Genomic DNA, 19,496 nt, shown 5'->3' on the forward strand with positions numbered 1-19,496 from the left:
TTTTATACACAGACAAAATTTGATCCGGATTTCAGATTTTGTGGCCATTTAAATTTAACATTGAAAACCCCATTTAATGTATAATTTAAATTACATCTTAACCCAACATGCCCCAATCACTCTCATATTTGAAAGGAATTTGCAAACTGGCACTCACTATCACCTGACAAAGTTTGATCCAGAGCTGATCCAGATTGTGGATTTTGTGGACCTTTGAATGTAATACTGAAAACCCCATTTGGTGTACATTTCGCATTATATCTCAGTCCGGAGTACCGCAATCACTCTTATTTGTGACAATGAGGTGCAAACTGGCTCTCTCATTGAATAGACGAAGTTTGATCTGCATCTGATCCGTATTGCGGATTTAGCAGATATTTGTTTTTAACATTGAAAAGCCTTTTTGATCTACATTTTGTATTATATTTTAGCTTATGAAAAGCCACTTCTAACAGGACTTTGACCTTGAAATTTTTTCCAAGGTAAAAATTTGTGGAATTGGAAACTAGTGTTGGCGGAGGTTTGCGCTCTACGGGCGCAGTTTCTAGTGTATTGTGATATTTTTGTGAAATCCCTTGAATTAAAGCTGAAAATCTACACTACAAACACATTTCAACTAAGGGGTGGGGGTGGTGGGGGCATAGTCCCAAAACTTTTGGACCTTACTGTAAGTTTGCACAATGAAGCTAATTATTGTCTGCAGTCGAGGGGCAGGGTCCATTGTGATGTGGCCATTGTTGTTTCTCGCTCAATGTTCAAGCAAAGCCGTGGAATGTATTTATTGTGTGAGGAATGGAAGCTCGGTGTTAGGCGGAGCAAAAAACATGCTTTGGACAGGATCTTCATTCCACCTCTCTTTCATCATCTTTAACTTGAATCATCTGTTGCATGAGGAAGAGGCCCCTGGCCGACTCTCGCGTTTCCTGAACGCCTCACATTTGTAAACAGACAGCTCTTAATCAGCGACGGCACGTTCTGTGTGCAGATCGTTCGACTGTTACTGCAGTATTTTCATTTGAATTTCTTCATTGGAAAAACCCTCTACAGCTGCAACAGCCAAAACTACCCCCCCCCCCCCCCCCCACAACACATACACACGCGCGTTTGTCTGATTAACAGAATATGAAGACTTGTGTCTAACAAGTTCAGGCCGAGCTTTGACCTCAGTGAGTCTACATTTAGCAGGTTGCTGCAGCAGAGCTTCTTCTCTGGTCTTCCACAACATAATGAACATTAAGTGAAGCCTGCACATGAAGAAGCACCTCAGCACAACTTGACATCTTAAAACTTCATTTTCTAATTCAAGTTGGAGTGTGTATTCAAGTCGAACCAGGAACATTTTCTTGCATTTAGACTCCATTCTCACTATTAGTTAAATGTATTGTCAAAAAAGAAGGCATAAAGAACTATATTCATGAATTTAAACACTGGATGTCACAGGAGTCTCCGTGCACTGAACCGTCAAATACCAACAGTAAACCAACGTACACACATGATGCACAATTTCAGTTACAAATAATATGAAAAAAAAGTTGGACCAAATGAAACAAAACCAAACTTGAGTAATTTATTAAGGCCAATAGCATAATGTGCAGATATACAAAACAGATTGCAGCTTGAATTAAACTGTGTTCCACAAACACCGTTTAGTGTCATCGTCAGTCTGAGGTGCAGGAAAGTTAAAGGGCATCACAGAATCACTGCTACATCCTAAAGGGGTATTTTTCCACACTGCAAGCGGTGTTGCTTATGTTCCATTTGCAATCCTCAAAATTCAAAATGTTGCAATGACCAATGCCATTTGTAAAAAAAAAAAAAAAGAAGTTACAGATCAGATATTAAACTGCCTGAGGATTAAAAATAAAAAATTTGTGGCAAAATAATAATTATTGGCATTTACTGGACAAGACCTATGAATAAATTTCTGGATGTAAGTGATTGGTGATCAATAAAATGAGCCTTCAAGATGCAAACAATCAAACGTGGTTAAAAAAAAAATGCTGTATCAAGAAAACAAATACAAAGGATTAAACAAGCAGAAAAATAATTGCACTTATTTGAAAAGTTAACAACTCTTCTGAAAGCCTTGACTTGCAAATTTAAAAAGTTCCAGTAGCTTATTTTTATAATCATACACACACAAGAATATTCCTGTCTCTCACAAATGCTGAGAGATACTCAAACCGCTGCATCAAATGTGATGCTTTACCCAAGAAGGACTTTAAATAGAGTTTTCATATCAAAACTTAAATATATGTTAGGGTTTTGGTGGATTGTCAGATAGAGGATATAATCATAGGAAATAATGTGTAATGAAAAAGTGTTTCAGTTTATGAGGCTAACAAATGATTGGGGGGGGGTTGTCAAAGTGTTTCATATGGAAACAACTTACAAGCTGCCTTCCAGAGGGGGAAAAGACAAAATACTTGCTATCTACACAAGAGGAGCTGACAGGAAGAGAAAAAAAAAAAAACCCTGTAACTTCACTGAAAGCTACAATTTCAGCATTTTCTTTTTGGACAAATATCCAGAGCAGGTTTTTTCCTCCACCCAAGCTCTGTACCCCTCACTGTTAAGAATAATAATAAAAAAAATAAAAATCCATACAGCAAGTCAATTTTAAGGCAGTGGTGAGAAATGGCACCAAAATCAGACTCCTCACATGCACCATCTTAACATCTTTTGCTTCATTGTCTTGTGCTTCAGTCATATTTGGGGTGTCGCACGGGAGCCCCGAGTCGTCCTGTGTCTCTGACCTCCTGGCTGGTATATTTGGATCAAGCGAGGAGTTTGGTAGAAGCGATTAAAAGCCGATCAGCATTTCAAAAGAAACTCTGACCGCTCCCAAACTGTGGAAACCTCAGAGGGGTGTGGCCAGCCTCCACACAGGCAGTGAGATGTCCGTCACATGTTCCCTATGAAGTTCTTGCTGTGCTGCTGGGCGTACCACTGCTGCCGCTGTTTGCGAGCCTCCACCTCTGACAGCAGGGCCTGCCGGTACGCCTCATACGATTTGACGATGTGCTCCAGTTCCTTCATGAACAGCAGCTTCAGCATGCCCTGGTACGTGTCCAAGTCTGCCAGCTGGAACAGCTCCCACTTCAGGATGTGGTCGTACCTGGGTTACAGCAAAAGATTTATTGTATTTTTATGGGACCGTGTGACAGCTTATGACCACTAGTGATCACTGCAGGGCAACGGCGAAGGATGATCATGGCTGAGAACAGCACAAACACAAACGCTGCTCTGCTCACTGAGGGTGAGGGTTAAGATGTAACAAAAGCTGGTGGTGCTCCTGAGAGGAAACGCAAATTCACTGCAAATGTCCAAACTTGGAAGACAAAAATATGTATCAAGGCTCCAGTAGTGAGATTTATCTGAATCCTAAACATTTACCTAACACCCACCCCCCAAGCATAACAGGGGTGTAACAACAAAAACATGAAAATGAAAAACAGATGATTTATGCAACCAACCGTGACAGGTCTGAAGCCCCGACTACCTTCATCCTATCATCAGCCTAATTTACAGTCCCATTGTTTACTGTGTCCACGTTTTATTTTTACATGTCTATGAAAAAGGAGCACAAGTTTATTCAGTTTTGCAAGCGTGTGACCAGGAAGGCTGGGAGAGGAACCAAAGCCGGGTTCACGATCGCAACAGGTCAGCTGTGTTGTGGACACGGGACTCTGAAGGTGACCTGTCAGTGATGTCGGTGCTTACGCCTGGTTCATATGGCAAGATCTTAAAATTTTCAATATCTGTAACTCCACACGTGGGGGGGGGGGGGGGGGGGGAGAAAAAAAAATCATAGATACATAACAGTTTTGGTCATACAGTGTGTGGTGTGCAGCTACATGGTAAAGACAACACACCACACACGAACAGATTTCACTCATGAACACTCCCAGGTCAGACGGGAAATCTCGTGAAACCTCTCGAGATTCAACTTGACTTCGCCGTAAACAAATTTGGATTCCCTTGCGTGCTTCCATCACCCCACTTTCTGATTGGCTACACGCTGCGTGCTTGTGGCACACCGCACAGGATATCAGGCCAAGACAACATGTCGAATTTTCACTATTTGAGGTCTGAGCGGGCCCGATGTCCTTCCGAGCAGACTAGAGCACTGCATCACAATAGCTGGGGCTTTCTTAAGATTGTCGGAAGAGGACGATCGGGTCAGAAAGCAGCATAATTATCTTGCCGTGTGAATCTGGCATTGGTGGCTTACTGACTGTGGCTAGAAAAATTAAAGCATGAAAAGACACAAAATTGATGATGGCAACTGGCTGTTTAATGGCTGTCATGTGAAACTGTGAAATACTGAAGGTTTCGAAGCCCTGTGAAGAAAGAAGCACTGTTGGACAGCAGGATGATATTCTCTGTGATCGCTGTGTGTCACTTCAGGTGAAGTACAATCAGCGGGAAGTGGTTGTGTTGCAGGGTGTGTATTAATTATTATACAAATAATGAATGTTTATGAGTTCAATGGTACGGATATTTCATGCCGTGCACTGACATCGTGTACTTCCAAAAAAAAAAAAAAAAAAAAAAAAAAAAACTTTGTGTAGGTCCTCAGTCCAGCGAAAAATCACATCAGCTTTTCATCCTATCAGCTCTTCCTGCCTCCAGACGGCTTACAGTGGAGTGGATTTTTTTTTTGTTCTTTTTGTGTTAGAAGAATTAGCACCATCAATAGCTCCTTCAAATCTTCGCCCATCAGCACAACAAACCTCTGGTATGTTTAGCCAAACGCCGCCCCCGGTAGTGTGAGCGCGCACGGTGGTCGTGGCGTGCAATAGCAAATTTCAAATAGCACCAAAACTGCACGCTATAAACAGAACTACTGCACAGTCAATTAAACACACGGCAAATAGTATGAATAATCCATGTCACATAACATACAACCCACTAATCAAATGACAAGTATCCACTCAGCCGTTATATAATTGTTACTTAGTTTGTCCAGTTTGGTTTACACTTACTGGATCTATGTTTTAAATCACAGGCTGCGTCTGTTACAGCACAACCAGAAGAACGACCGACTCAAAATCAAACTGAGGCAAATAATTGTGTGCCCTTACGGCGGCCCAGGCAATTACTTATAGATGAGGCGAAAGAATGTAGTACCACTTTTATTCAGCAGAGAGCAGAATGTATTTGACCTTATTTGAACATTGTGTGACACCGCCTGTTTCAGGCAGACACTACAAACAATAACCGTAGATTGCTCAAACCCCCAACATGCATTGTTCTTGTAGTCTGTAGAAGTATGTAATTAACCTTTCCCCCCAAAATCTTGTGTTGCAAAAGGAAAAATCACATTATACAGCAATATTGATGTGCAGTACTTGTGGAATCACATTTTTTAAAGATTCATGATAGATAAGGAATCAGCACCCAAGCATCATGACACTGGGAGATAAATGTATTGCCTGAGCTGTAATCAGCAGCCTGACTGATGGGTTCTGGGTATTTGTACACAGCGTCCCACAAAAGGCGGTGGAGACCTTTCTTTTCATATTTTGGTCAATCAGAGAATTGGCTGAAGGACTGAGACTCACAAACGCAGCAAGTCAATTGGACCAAACATTAGATTTACAGTAGTGTTCAGAATAATAGTAGTGCTATGTGACTAAAAAGATCAATCCAGGTTTTGAGTATATTTCTTATTGTTACATGGGAAACAAGGTACCAGTAGATTCAGTAGATTCTCACAAATCCAACAAGACCAAGCATTCATGATATGCACACTCTTAAGGCTATGAAATTGGGCTATTAGTAAAAAAAGTAGAAAAGGGGGTGTTCACAATAATAGTAGCATCTGCTGTTGACGCTACAAACTCAACACTATTATGTTGAAACTGCTTTTTTAGCAATCCTGTGAATCACTAAACTAGTATTTAGTTGTATAACCACAGTTTTTCTTCACATCTGTGAGGCATTAATTTTGTTGGTTTGGAACCAAGATTTTGCTCGTTTACTAGTGTGCTTGGGGTCACTGTCTTGTTGAAACACCCATTTCAAGAGCATGTCCTCTTCAGCATAAGGCAACATGACCTCTTCAAGTATTTTGACATATCCAAACTGATCCGTGATACCTGGTATGCGATATATAGGCCCAAAACCATAGTAGGAGAAACATGCCCATATCATGATGCTTGCACCACCATGCTTCACTGTCTTCACTGTGAACTGTGGCTTGAATTCAGAGTTTGGGGGTCGTCTCACAAACTGTCTGCGGCCCTTGGACCCAAAAAGAACAATTTTATTCTCATCAGTCCACAAAATATTCCTCCATTTCTCTTTAGGGCAGTTGATGTGTTCTTTGGCAAATTGTAACCTCTTCTGCACGTCTTTTATTTCACAGCGGGACTTTGCGGGGGATTCTTGCAAATAAATTAGCTTCACACAGGCATCTTCTAACTGTCACAGCACTTACAGGTAACTCCAGACTGTCTTTGATCATCCTGGAGCTGATCAGTGGGTGAGCCTTTGCTATTCTGGTTCTTCTTCTATCCATTTTGATGGTTGTTTTCTGTTTTCTTCCATGCGTCTCTGGTTTTTTTGTCCATTTTAAAGCATTGGAGATCATTGTAGATGAACAGCCTATAATTTTTTGCACCTGAGTATACGTTTTCCCCTCTCCAATCAACTTTTTAATCAAACTACGCTGTTCTTCTGAACAATGTCTTGAACATCCCATTTTCCTCAGGCTTTCAAAGAGAAAAGCATGTTCAACAGGTGCTGGCTTCATCCTTAAATAGGAGACACCTGATTCACACCTGTTTGTTCCACAAAATTGACAAACTCACTGACTGAATGCCACACTACTATTATTGTGAACACCCCCTTTTCTACTTTTTTGTACTAATAGCCCAATTTCATAGCCTTAAGAGTGTGCATATCATGAATGCTTGGTCTTGTTGGATTTGTGAGAATCTACTGAATCTACTGGAACCTTGTTTCCCATGTAACAATAAGAAATATACTCAAAACCTGGATTAATCTTTTTAGTCACACAGCACTACTATTATTCTGAACACTATTGTACTTCAAAACATCACACACGCCGCCACATTGCCAAGACATTATCTTTGAGTCATCGCCCCACCCGAGCAGGTCATGTGACCACTAAGTTTGAACAATGGTCTAATCTTGTCATGAGGCAACGCCCACCTCTTCACACTAGTTCTTGATTAAATGACTTCGTGCAAAGCTGTCGTCACCTCTCATTTTCATTATTTTACAAGGAACACAGGTTATTATTCAAAACATGAATATGGGGAAACAATCATTCTTTCATGAACGTTATGACTTCAAGTCACAACGTGCACAACTGTGGCTCAAACAGCTAAACCTGAATCATCAGCCACTACATCTACTGAGGGTGAATGATGAGTACTAACTTGAGGGGAGCGCGGGCGTACACTTGCAGCCAGTCTGGGATCTCTGCTGTGTGGTATGGGTTAGCTGGCACCAGGACCGGCTGGTTCCGCTCTGCGGGTTGCGGCTGATAGGTTACAGGAGGCGGTAACTGAGGAGGCTGGTCATAGCGTGGCACGCTGGAATGAAGACAAAATGAGAGGACTTTACACTTTATGCTATCACACTCATGAGAAACTTTCCTGTGCTCGTCCACGAAAAAAAAACAAACAAAAAAAATTCAAAGTATCACACCCCGGTTTAAAGCTATAAGTTTGTATGTTGTTAATATTTGTTGTTTTTTTTGTTTGTTTTCTTATTACTATTTTCAACAATGTTATTTTTGTCTTCTGTAATTGTACAAAGTGGAAAAGACAATAAAGAATAAATTACAAAAAAAAAAAAATTCAAAATACATTTTCTGATAATTTCTGAAATAATCCCATTCATGGCATAAACAAGTGTATTGTCTGCACTAACCCACAGCACCCTGAGCAAACACTAACAACTTTATCATTGACAAGTACAGTACAGTTCAGTTATGTTGATCTTTGACCTTTTGACCCCAAAATCAATAGGCTTCTTGAGGTCACTATGCATACAAAAACTCTGGTGACAATCAGGCCAGTAGAACTGAAGTCATTTTGCTCACAAATGACATGTTGCATGACCGAGTGACTCCCCGCACAGTGACGCTGAGCTCATTGGCTGTGGGAAAAATAGAAGAGTGTGTGTGTGTATATGTATCCATTTCTATGCTGAATACTATTTTTAAACAGCATACCTTGGGGCACAAGGGTGGCGATACTGTGCCCTCTTGTTGATGTGATCCACGTAGTAGACCCCAAATTCAGCAGACTCCACTTTCTCCCAGCCTGGAGGGAGCCCCTCCCTCTCCAGAGGGTGGCTCCAGTGTGTCGTGTTAGTGTTGTGGTCAATGTAGTACTTCCTGCCACGAATGGTCCAGTCAACAGTCCAGCCAGCCGGAAGGGGGAGGTCCTCTGCTGTTAGACTGGACAGATTCCCGAGTGACTTGGCCTGTATTCGACCTATGCCTGAGGAAAACAAACATTTCTTTTTAGAAACCGGGATGGACTAAACAAACAGCAGATGTGCTGCCGCCAAACAACACATCTGGGAAATAAAAAAATATTTTAGGGACATGGACATTCTGTATGAGAAAATGCCAGTTTTGCGACAGGAATGTACAGCATTTAAAAGGTCAATGTGTTTAACAACTGTACTCACTGCAGGACTGCAAAGAATTGCTTTTTAAAGCCTGACTGATTTAGATTTTACACAGCGTGCAGAGAGACGCCTTCTTTCTCTGACTAGTGACTGAGCATCTTTACTCTTCAGCTCTGAGCAACAACATCTGCACAATCACTGAAGAATGTGAAGCCCGGGGACTGTGAGGAGTCACGAGGACCACTGTCACTGTAAACTAACCATCCTGGAGGGATCTTCTGACAATTAAAAACAAGGAAGTATGTGAGGAATGAAATCTCTCAGCAAAATGGAGGCTACAATCTAATAAAATTCTACATGACACACAAAAGAACTGAAGCTGTGAAGTGATGGAATGTGTGAGCGCTCTGCAGAAATGAACTCCTCCTCCTCCTCATCTACTCTGCCCTTTTATTCAGAGAAATGAGAGCAAGCCATTTTCACTTCAGAACTAAAACACAATGTTTTCTCAGAATTTGACTGACAATGAACAATAGAATCAGGCAAGTAGTTTGTTGCAAATTCTCACACACACCTTCAACTGCTTAGTCCAATTAAGGGTTGTGGGGGTACACTCTGGACAGGACACCAGTCTGTCACAGCCTAGGGCCACAAACACACAACAAACACAGTCACACCCGCACGCACACCTACAGACAATTTTAAAGTTTCCAATCCACCTAACCTGCATGTCTTTGGATGTGGAGAAAACCCAGAGAAAACCCACGCAAACATGGGGAGAACATGCAAAGGTCACAGGTGGGAATCGAACTCATGACCTTCTCACTGTGAGGCAACACTGCTAACCACTAAGCCACCGTGCTGCCTGCAAATTCACATAATACCTGGAAAAACACAGTCTCACTGTAAATAGTTACAACACAACAGAAGTCCTACCAACACAATATGATGTTTCTGCCCAATTGACACTGTTCTGTACATTACAGAACTCTACTAGCTTAATTTCTACCTGGTTGAGTAATTGTTTACCTTTATTGATTATTACCTCCGCCAATGTCATTGGAGGAGGTTGTTGTTGCCCTTGTTTGTTGTGAACAGCCCAGAGCCCACATTTTTTTAATATATCATTTGGAAAGTTTTACTGAAGATTCATATTTGATAGGCAAGAAAGAATTAAATTTTCAAGGTTATAGGTCAAAGGTCAAAGTCAGGAAAAATCTTGGAATATTAGAAAAATCCCTATCTTTAACATTTAATGAATTTTCAAAAATTCACAACTGTCAAAAAAGATAAACTTTCTTTCATATTTGACAGTGTTATGTAGGATGGTATTGTTTATCGACTGACAGTTTGATCGGGATCTGAACCAGATTACAGATTTTGTGGCCATTTAAATTGAACATTGAAAACACCTTTTGATGTATATTTTACATCATATCTTTATCAAACATGCCCCAATCACTCTCGTATTTGAAAGTGAGGTGCAGACTGGCACTCACTATCACCTGACAAAGTTTGACCCAGATCTGAAACAGGTTGTGGATTTTGTGGACATTTGAATTTAAAATTGAAAAGCCCAGTTTGTGTACATTTTGCATTATATCTCAATCAAAAGTGCCTCTATCACTAATGTGTGACATACTGGCACCTCAGATTACAGATTTAGCGGATGCCACACACACACACTTTTTTAAACATTTTGAATTGTATTTTAGCTTATGAAAAGACACTTCTAACAGGACTTTGACCTTGAAAAATTTTTTTCCAAGGTAAAAATTTGTGGAATTGGAAACTAGTGTTGGCGGAGGCTTGCGCTTTACGAGCACTGTGCTCTAGTTTTACTCTTAAACTAGCCATATTTTCATGTTTCATTAATTTATTTTCTATGCACTGAGCAGATGTTAGTAAAAGTCCTCTGTGCAGAATCCTCTTTGTGTGTTATTACTAATACTTATGTTGTATAGCTTTCCAGGGCATTTGTGTTTTTGACATGTCAAATTAACTTGTTACATGTGCTAGATGTTACAATTCACTTACATTTCTCTGTGTCTGCAGGGCATTTTTCTAAATTTGCAAGATGTTTCTGCTTTGGAATTGTTGCAAGTGTTTGTTTTTCTTTAATTTGTTAGTGTTTGCTGCATTTGCTAGTGTTGCCTTAATTTTTTGGAAGCGTTGTTTGTGGTCTCTCTTGGCCACCGCAGTAAAGAGATTCTCTTTGCAGTGAATGAATCTCATATTTGAGGGGTTACTCAGAGTGCGCAACACCCGCACCCTTCATGTTTAACACAGATGAATACAAATTAATTCTTTGTGACAGTGACACTCATGTGGCTCTGTGTGCATCCTACATGTCTTACTTTAAAAAAAAAAATCTATTTGATGTTTTATTACAAGAACTGGACTTTTGTGTGTATTTCTTTAAAGTCCAATTCAGGATCAGTTTTGCAGGTGAAATGTAACTGGAGTCATTATGTGTTTATGACCTTGACTCTTACATTTTAAGATCAGCCTAGGGCAAAGGTCATGTGACAAAGACACCACAGACTCAGGTGAAGTATTTGGACAGTGAGAGTTGTTGGAATTCAAGTTACACAGCCAATTTTGGATTACAGCTTTTTTTTTCGTTTTTCACCACTTTCATCCCTGAATGTCAACTGGGAGTCACTTTTGTGCTGATTAAAGTCACTAACTGGGACTCATGTCTCGTAAGAAAGAAAAGAGAATCATCCTCCATTCTGTTCACACAGCTCCAAACGCTGCACGGCTCTCTGCCGAGTCAAGTTAGAACGATAGAGTCCAGTCGGACTTAATAAATTCAAAGCGAAACGCTATTTAAATCAAATGACACCTCTTTCCAAACGTTGTAATACAAACAAACTGCAATCGATCAAAACGTTTTTTTTTCCTCCCAAAATGAGCCGACTGAGCTCAGCTCAGAGGTATGGAGAGACATTCGTGCCAAAATGTCTGTAAGGAAATGCTTTTGACAAAAACTACAGATTTTGTTTATTTTTATTCATGTCCAGAGATCAAGGACACAGTGACCAATTTCATATTTATTTTAAGACTCAATAAAATGTTGTTGACATAGAAAACCTGTTTAGTACACAGAAAATTCACAAGAGGTATCGATAAGGAATCGGATTGATAAGCAGAATCGATAATGGAATCGATGTCGATAAAATCTTATCAATAAAGTACTTTTAAAGATGGTATAACACTCAGCACAAACGTATGGCTGAATTAAAAAAGAAAACTAGAACTGTGCTCCTCGGTGCATTCACCTTAAGTGTTTAAAGTAAAAAACAAAATGTAACAAAAAAAAACAAACAAAACAAACAAAAAAAAAAAACAGCACACAAGAACACAGATGATTCATGGCACTGAGCACTCTGAGGGGGAGACATCTGACTGGGGGCGCATGCCAAATTGCTAGTTTACCAGCAGCACATTTGGGCAAACAAAGCATCAAAAAATGCAGAACCCTGACTTTTTGTAACTTCACTCCAAATCAGGCTGGTGATAATACTAAACCATCTGTGCTACGATGACAATTCAGCTACAACATGAAAGGTTCTCTATCATTTGAGGTAGGCTGCAAAAGTTCTACGACACCCAAACTTTATCTTATGGAAACAGCCAACACACGTCACGCTAATGTTTATAGTGCACAGCATAAACAAGAAAATATTTACATCCTCCAACAAAGTGAAGGGAAATTTGCTCTTTTGTGCTTTTAATTCACAGCTGTGCTGCTGTCACAGAGGTGTCTGTGTGGCCCACGAACCCATCTGTGATACTTTGCTACTCCAAAACAGCACTTAGTCATCTTAAAATTCTCAAGGTCAGTGAACCCCAAGTGTTGTAGTCTTTTCTCAATTTAATAATAAAAAATGTAACTATTTGTGTTGGTGTGATTCAAATGCACATGTTCCAAAAGAAAGGTACAAATGCACGTCATACGCCACATCCAGCAAAAGTCTGCACTCAATATTTCGGGACCTCCAACTTGGAGGGGGAAAAAAAAAATGGGTCGGAATGGTCCTCAAAAACCCCGGGCTCACTGGAAAATTCAGATCAAATCCTTGTTCTCTGATGTCACAGAAGTGCAGCTGCATATAAGCAGTGGTCATGGAGTCAATAGCCATCATGACATTTTCCTGTTTGCTAAACTAAAAAAGTACTACAAAATACAAATAAACTGGTTTAGTATGTAGAATGTGAATCCTTGTTACTGTGAGTATAAACAATCAACAGTTTATTAGTAACAGTTCTATCTAATAGAGACCAGTGAGTTCATGTGTAAATAATATCAGAAAATTAACTTGTGCTTTAATACCAAGAGCGACTAGTTCTGTCATTTTTCTGGAATACATTTGCTGTCTTAATGCTGGAACTCTGAAGACACTTTTTGGAATACAGCACCAACATCAAGAAGTCCCTGACCAGCCACCAAAAATATTCAACACCAACAGGAACATTTTCACATTTTGTAGTGTTGGTACCATTCCATTGCCTCTACTCCTAAATTAAAAATATTAGAAGAAAAAACACGTGATGTAGACCATAAAAAGTCAAAATAAAAAGACAGTTACCTGAAGGGGGTCTGCTTGGTGCAGGAGGGGTGTGTTGTCTTGGAAATCTTTGGAAGTTGTGTTCATTGTGCTCGTAGTATCTATAGTCTTCTGGATAGCGGTCCAGGACCCTCCTGGGTTGGCGTTGCTGTTGGTTCTCATAGTAAGGCTCAGAGGGATAATAATACCGGCTAACGTCTCCGTTCTCTGACATGGGGCTCACATCAGTCAGGAAGGACTGTGTGGACCCTCCATACTCATGGGGCAATTCTCCCAGACTGCGAGGCAGGTATGGAGGTGCTGACATGCGATGGCTCTCTCTTCGGGCCACCTCATGAGGCGGCCGTTGCACAGGTGTACGGAGGAAGCTCTTGTTGCGGGACACCACTGGCTCCCGGCTGGGGGCCACAGGGTAGGCAGAGGGCCCCATGTCTGGCAGAGGGACTTCTGTACGTCTGGGGATGGTGGGTCCATGGCGGATGAAAGAGGGCATAAGATCTAAAACCAGGTGAGGACAATAAGCAGGGTGTCAACTTTTGTCATTTACATGTATGTGTTCCGTACAATTTGCAAAGTTGGAAAATTCCAGAACTGGATCCAGACAATATTGGAATTCTGCTACTGTGAAAGACTTCTCCAAGTGCGCAAAGCAGTTACACAGATAAAGAAGTAACGGCCAAATTTCCAGAAATCTCATGAATGCCAGGAGAGTTTAAACCCTAAAAATAGTCAAGAAAAGTCATTCACAAGGTTGATAGACAGCTGAGACATCTAAGAGCCTTGTCAGTATTCCTACAGCTTACAGAACAACAAAAAAGATTGGAATGAAATTTAGGACCAACATCAGAATAAAGTAGGTGTACAACCATGTGCCTTTTGAAGATCTGCTAGCACTGGTTGCAGTACCTGAGGCGGATGGTAGAGGTGTAGTGGAGACGAGACATACACAGTCTGTTGGCACGATGATTTTGCAGTCACTTTGCACATGAAATGCCACTACCTTGATTACCATTATGCAGAGTTTAAAAGAATTCCTCTGTAAAATGCACCCTGCCTCGAACACATTCCCTGGTACTGGTTTAAACCACATTACACCACCTTCCTTCCAAAGCCTATTCTCCTTGAATTTACAGTATTCCATGTAGTCATGTTATGTTGAGCTATTTGGAAGTGTGTCTCCTCTGAGCATTCCAGCAATAAACAAATGAAATCTGTTGGTTCTGCTCTCAACTTGTGTAGCATTACAAGAGGTTTTGATTAATAATAATAAAGATATTGCCATTTATTTTAATATTTTTATTTGCAATGTCATAAGAAAACATGAATAAAATCCTGCTTCCTATCTTCCTGCATTTTTAAGACATTTTAATAGCAATTAAGGCCTTATTTTTTAGATTAACAAATCCAATCCCTTTTAAAACTTCAGGATCTGCAGAAGTTGGCTGTGCCCTTTAAGAAATGTTGGTCAGTTTAGGAAGTGCAAAATCATCCACATTTGCATCCTGCATAGGACATATGCTTTATAAATCAAATAAATCAACAGACCTGTCAACTCTCACTCATTTGGCGTGAGACTCGTACATTTAAAGTGGTCCTGTCAAGTCTCACACATTCGGCGTGAGACACGCAATTGAACATGTCACGCTCTCACGCTAATGCATGGCATTCTCCCATCTTTCACCAATTTGATCTGCCAGAAAGAATTTGAGGGTAAATAAATAAAACCTATGAAAGTAAATGACGAGGGCGTGCCTCTAGTAAAGGTGGAATGTCTATGCAACAATTGTGTCAATCACAATTGGGATCACACGGTGGGATTTGCCCAACGACAATCTCACTCCAGGGGAGTATCTCACCTCGAGTGCTCTCAATCAAGATGTAAATGGGATAATTTGTTACACCATATATGGTCATCAGTGTCGTAAAAACAGATACTAAGTGTAGATAAAGAAAGAAGCTTATGTCTTTTACTACATCTCAATCTTTCACCCACAAATCACAGAGGTTATCTGCGCAATTTGTCACCTTAGCAAAAGTCGGACTCACCCGCCCCCCCTCCTGAATCTGACTGTGATTTCTGGTGACAGAATGAGGATCTAAACCATTCTCAAAGGAACCTTACACGTTACTTCATCCTGGATTAGTGTTAAGATTAAGGGTTTGGGTTAGGATTCTTGTTTGTGAAACATAAAATATTTGGAAATTCAAATTCCTGCATCCAGACCACAGCTTTGCGCACTTCCGACATCACTGAGATTGCATCTACACATGCACACTACCAGAAAATGTGAAAACAGAACTCAGAGGGGGTGCAACAATTTATTCCAGACTGACTCCAAATATTAAGAAATTATGTACTTTTAGTTTCTTGTGGCATCTTGGAAATGCAGAAATGTGTTCCTTACTCAAAACGGTATATGTACTCGGGGCAGGTGTGCCATCTGGTGTTCAAGAGATGAAACTTCAGCCACTGACTCAACAATAGCCCTGCATGTACATAAACATGCACACTATTAATCAGATTTACTTCATTCGTTTACATTTGCGTGCTTTTCTGCATTCTAAAGAGCTAATGTCTTGGAGAGAGGGAGAGAGCGCTGTCTTTTCTCTATACAGACTATGCTTTTTCCAAGACCTGCCATTTCTCTTTTCTCCACTTTGAAAGAAATCCAACTTATGAACTAAAACTATGTATACCAGATTTTTCTGATTCTTGGATTACTGAAGTGCATGTAAACACGAGAGATGAGGTGCCTCGTGTACAGACTTGCGTGGATTTCCTACTGAAACATGGAATACGCTAAAACTCAAAAACTGGTGTAAGCACAAAAATATCCAGATGTATCAAAGTATGCGTATGCATGGATCCAGGCACGTTCCATTTGCACATCCCACTGAACATGGAACTGAGCACACATGCAGATGTACCAAACGCCTCCCTTTCCACACCCCTATTTAAATATACAAATGCCTGTAAATAGGCCCTTGGAGCTGGGAATCCCCCTCCCGTCAGATCAGCCAACATGAATACAGAAAAGAAATTATACCGAGTGTAAACTACAGATGCTGGAAATTATGTGGAGACATGTACGGATAGTTCATTTTGTACCCTATCAAACAGAATAAACATGAAAAGGGAAAAATGTTAGTGGGAATGTGTGTGAGGCCGCTGTAATATCAGAGCAGCGCGCGCACACACTGAAGTAAAATAACAAGAACAAAGGTGCACCACGGATGACAGTGTGTGACATTCACAGCCTTACGTTTATTGACAAATACTGAACACACGGAGACAATCAGAGGCCTGTTAAGACACACTGCAACTCCAGTCTCACCATCAAGAAAAAGAAAAGACGACAAATAACAAAAACATTTGAATGCGCACATGCCTAAATGTGCTTGCGCAGGTTTTCATTTGGAACAATTACACGAATAAACTAGGAAGTGGCTATTCACATGATATCTTGAATGCAGTATGTTTATAAAAGTAGTTCCAAGTTTTGCCACCAGAGTCTTGCCGTGCGAATAGTGAAATGTGAGTTATGGACACGGCCGCTGCGAATAGCCACGGCCAATAAACTATTTACCAACGCAGCCATCCATCATGCACGGTGCCAGCCTGTAGCCTGTTCCCAACCCAAGCCAATGCATTTGCGCATCAGATATGATTTGAACATTAATACAAAAGTGGGTAATATAAGAAAAATGTTTGCAATCTCAGTGTGACCTACACATGACAATTCCAGCAGAGCACCGATCTCAGCATGCGAGTTCTGTGCCCACTGTTTTAGTCTACATGACACCACGTCTTGGGCAGTATTCTGATGTGGTCCAGGTAAATATGCAAATTAATTTTTGGGTAACTGGGCGTGCCTCACAATAGGAACACAGATAAGACTTCCAATACTAATAATTTCACACATCATTACTTAAACTGCGTTGCTTCTACACGCATAGAATGTGTGGACTTTGGTAGTTTCCTCAAATTATTTAACACTTAATGCACATTAATAAACAACTTTGCAGAATACGACCCCTTTAAGACTGTTGCTTTAATAACTGGTCTGGTTTTCCCAAACTCACTTTCACTGAATACGGCACCAAAAAAAAAAAAAAAATATGACAGAAACAGGCATTTTAACTTGGTTACCACACTGTTCGCTTAGTTACTCCCTCACAGCCTTTAGCTGATCATCGCAGCTATTAAGTAGCTTAGCATTAGCTTCACATCAAAGTGCAAAAACAAAGTGCTAGATGCTTATGAGCTGTAATAATCTGTCTAAACACATCAATACATTAACGTCAGCCGTCTAGCAGGCTCCTATTCAGCACCAAACCTAACATTAGGACAAACTTTAGCGCTTACTTCGGAGCAGCGGCGACGTTTCCTTCTTCACGTACTTCCCGTGTACCTCGGCTGGTTTCGACGCTTCATTTTTACTTTTCTTTCGTGAGAGCATAGCTCCAAAACTAGGAAAACATCAACGTCGCAGCGCTGAAATACCATGGCACAACCCGCCAACTCTGCGACTAAGCCGTTCAGTTAGCAGAGCGGGAGGTGAAAACATTTTAAAGTTTAAAGCGGCTACTAGCATGTTAGCCCGGCGGCTAGCTGAGCTGCTGGTCGACTCCCAGCCAGCGCCGCTACCGAGTCTGACCTCCTGCCAGCCTGCAGACTCCAGCAGCAGCACGCAGCTCAGCCAGACAAAATATATACTGCAGGGTTGCACCGTGAACATTGTTTTCAGATGTCTCTGCAACATGCATTTCCATTTGAATAAGACATTCAGAGGTTTTCAAAAAGTACTTTTAATTTATTACAGTACAAATCCACAAATACAGAATGCGCACACATAGGTAGTGTTTCTTGCATAAAATATTACAAAAGATCACCAGATTTATATTTTTTACATGATCATACTAACCTGTGTAAAACTTTTTTAAAAACCTCAGAGTTATTACAGGAACAATACAATAATTTTAGACAGACAAAAGCACACTTGCATATAAAGTGCACTTCAGTGTCTTACAGTAAGCAATGCAACCAAAGGGGGAGAAAAAAAAAAGTTAAAATAGTTTTGTTCTTAAAAACAACGCCTCACATTTAGGGGTTATAGGTTGAACACAACACAAAATGACTACCACTGAATAACAACAAGATACTGCATATTAAAGTTACATTTTTCACATCAATAGGAAACAATGACAGTGGACACACAGGCACCATCACAGTGCTCAGAATCAATTCTTATGCATACTGTTAAACATGTTTAGCTTTTTCAAAACCTTATTTTCCCTGCAAACAGTACTGCATTTTACATTCCACAACTGGACATGGGCCAAACAGTTCTGCTACTCCGCAAGACTTCTGGAAGTGCACAGAACTGTGTTCTGGATACAGAAATAGTGTTCAAATTTGCTAACTTTTTGTGTATTTCAGAAAAATTAAACTCTGTTAACCCTTCTCTATATAAGAGAAAGTACTCTGCAAGGATGGTGACACATCAGCTTTAGAGCTTTGTTCTGAAACTGGAAGTACACAGTACTATTCCAAAAAAATGGTGGCCAGTTTCTGAAGTGCAAAATCTTCAGTTTGACCAACATTTGCATACATGTGGGTTTAACAGTCAGTCCGTCAGTGAGTGGGTTTGAAAAACTCCCCTCAGTAACTCTGTAAAAACTACTGCATATTCGCATCAGAAATTTTTGGTTCTGAAAGAAACAGGAGAACAGCAAGGAACCTCCTCTTTCGGGTCATGTCGGCATCTTTTAACCAATATGCACAATAAAATAAAGATGGGCAGGCCTGTGAAGTGGCTCTTGAAGCATTTGTTGTAAACCACAGAATCCTGGTGGCCACTGGAGGCCGCTGTTGCTTATCTACAAATTTCCATAAAAGACTCAAATTAGGACAAATTTAAGTATGAAGCGGCTAATTTTAAGTAGTTCCACAAGTCACAGAAGTCTGTTAAAAGTCCTACATTGTCTGTGACAAAGCTAAATAGCTCAGAGAAGGAGACAGAGGGACATCATCTCTGTGTAGTACAAGCAGCAGCAGCTCCTTTTCCTTTAAAGTGCCAGACAAAACACTTAAGCAGTTTCAATGACCTGACAATAATTCTAAACTCAATTCAACTTTAAACATTAACTGGACTGTTAGTCTGCTGAAAAGGTGCATAATTTAACACTTTAAAAACTTACTTTAACTGCAGATATTAAAACTGGAGTTGAACGCAAGTAATGAATAAGAGGTCAAAATCCAGACATTCAGCTTGAATTTGAAGTCATTTTACTTTGAGATTTAAA

The 19,496-nt window shown here is 40.4% G+C and overlaps 1 protein-coding gene across 1 annotated transcript; it reads right to left on the minus strand.

The window, feature by feature from the left end:
* Nucleotides 1–1,549: 1,549 nt before the first annotated feature.
* On the minus strand, nt 1,550–17,843 carry sav1 (salvador family WW domain containing protein 1). The gene is made up of 5 exons (XM_034195537.1): nt 17,557–17,843; nt 13,212–13,688; nt 8,213–8,483; nt 7,413–7,568; nt 1,550–3,118 (listed from the first exon to the last, which is right to left on the minus strand). Exons 1-5 carry the CDS (start codon nt 17,648–17,650, stop codon nt 2,905–2,907), a joined length of 1,212 nt encoding a protein of 403 aa, XP_034051428.1. The 5' UTR covers nt 17,651–17,843; the 3' UTR covers nt 1,550–2,904.
* Nucleotides 17,844–19,496: the final 1,653 nt, after the last annotated feature.

Source organism: Thalassophryne amazonica, chromosome 19, assembly GCF_902500255.1.
Source record: "Thalassophryne amazonica chromosome 19, fThaAma1.1, whole genome shotgun sequence".
Taxonomy (NCBI): domain Eukaryota; kingdom Metazoa; phylum Chordata; class Actinopteri; order Batrachoidiformes; family Batrachoididae; genus Thalassophryne; species Thalassophryne amazonica.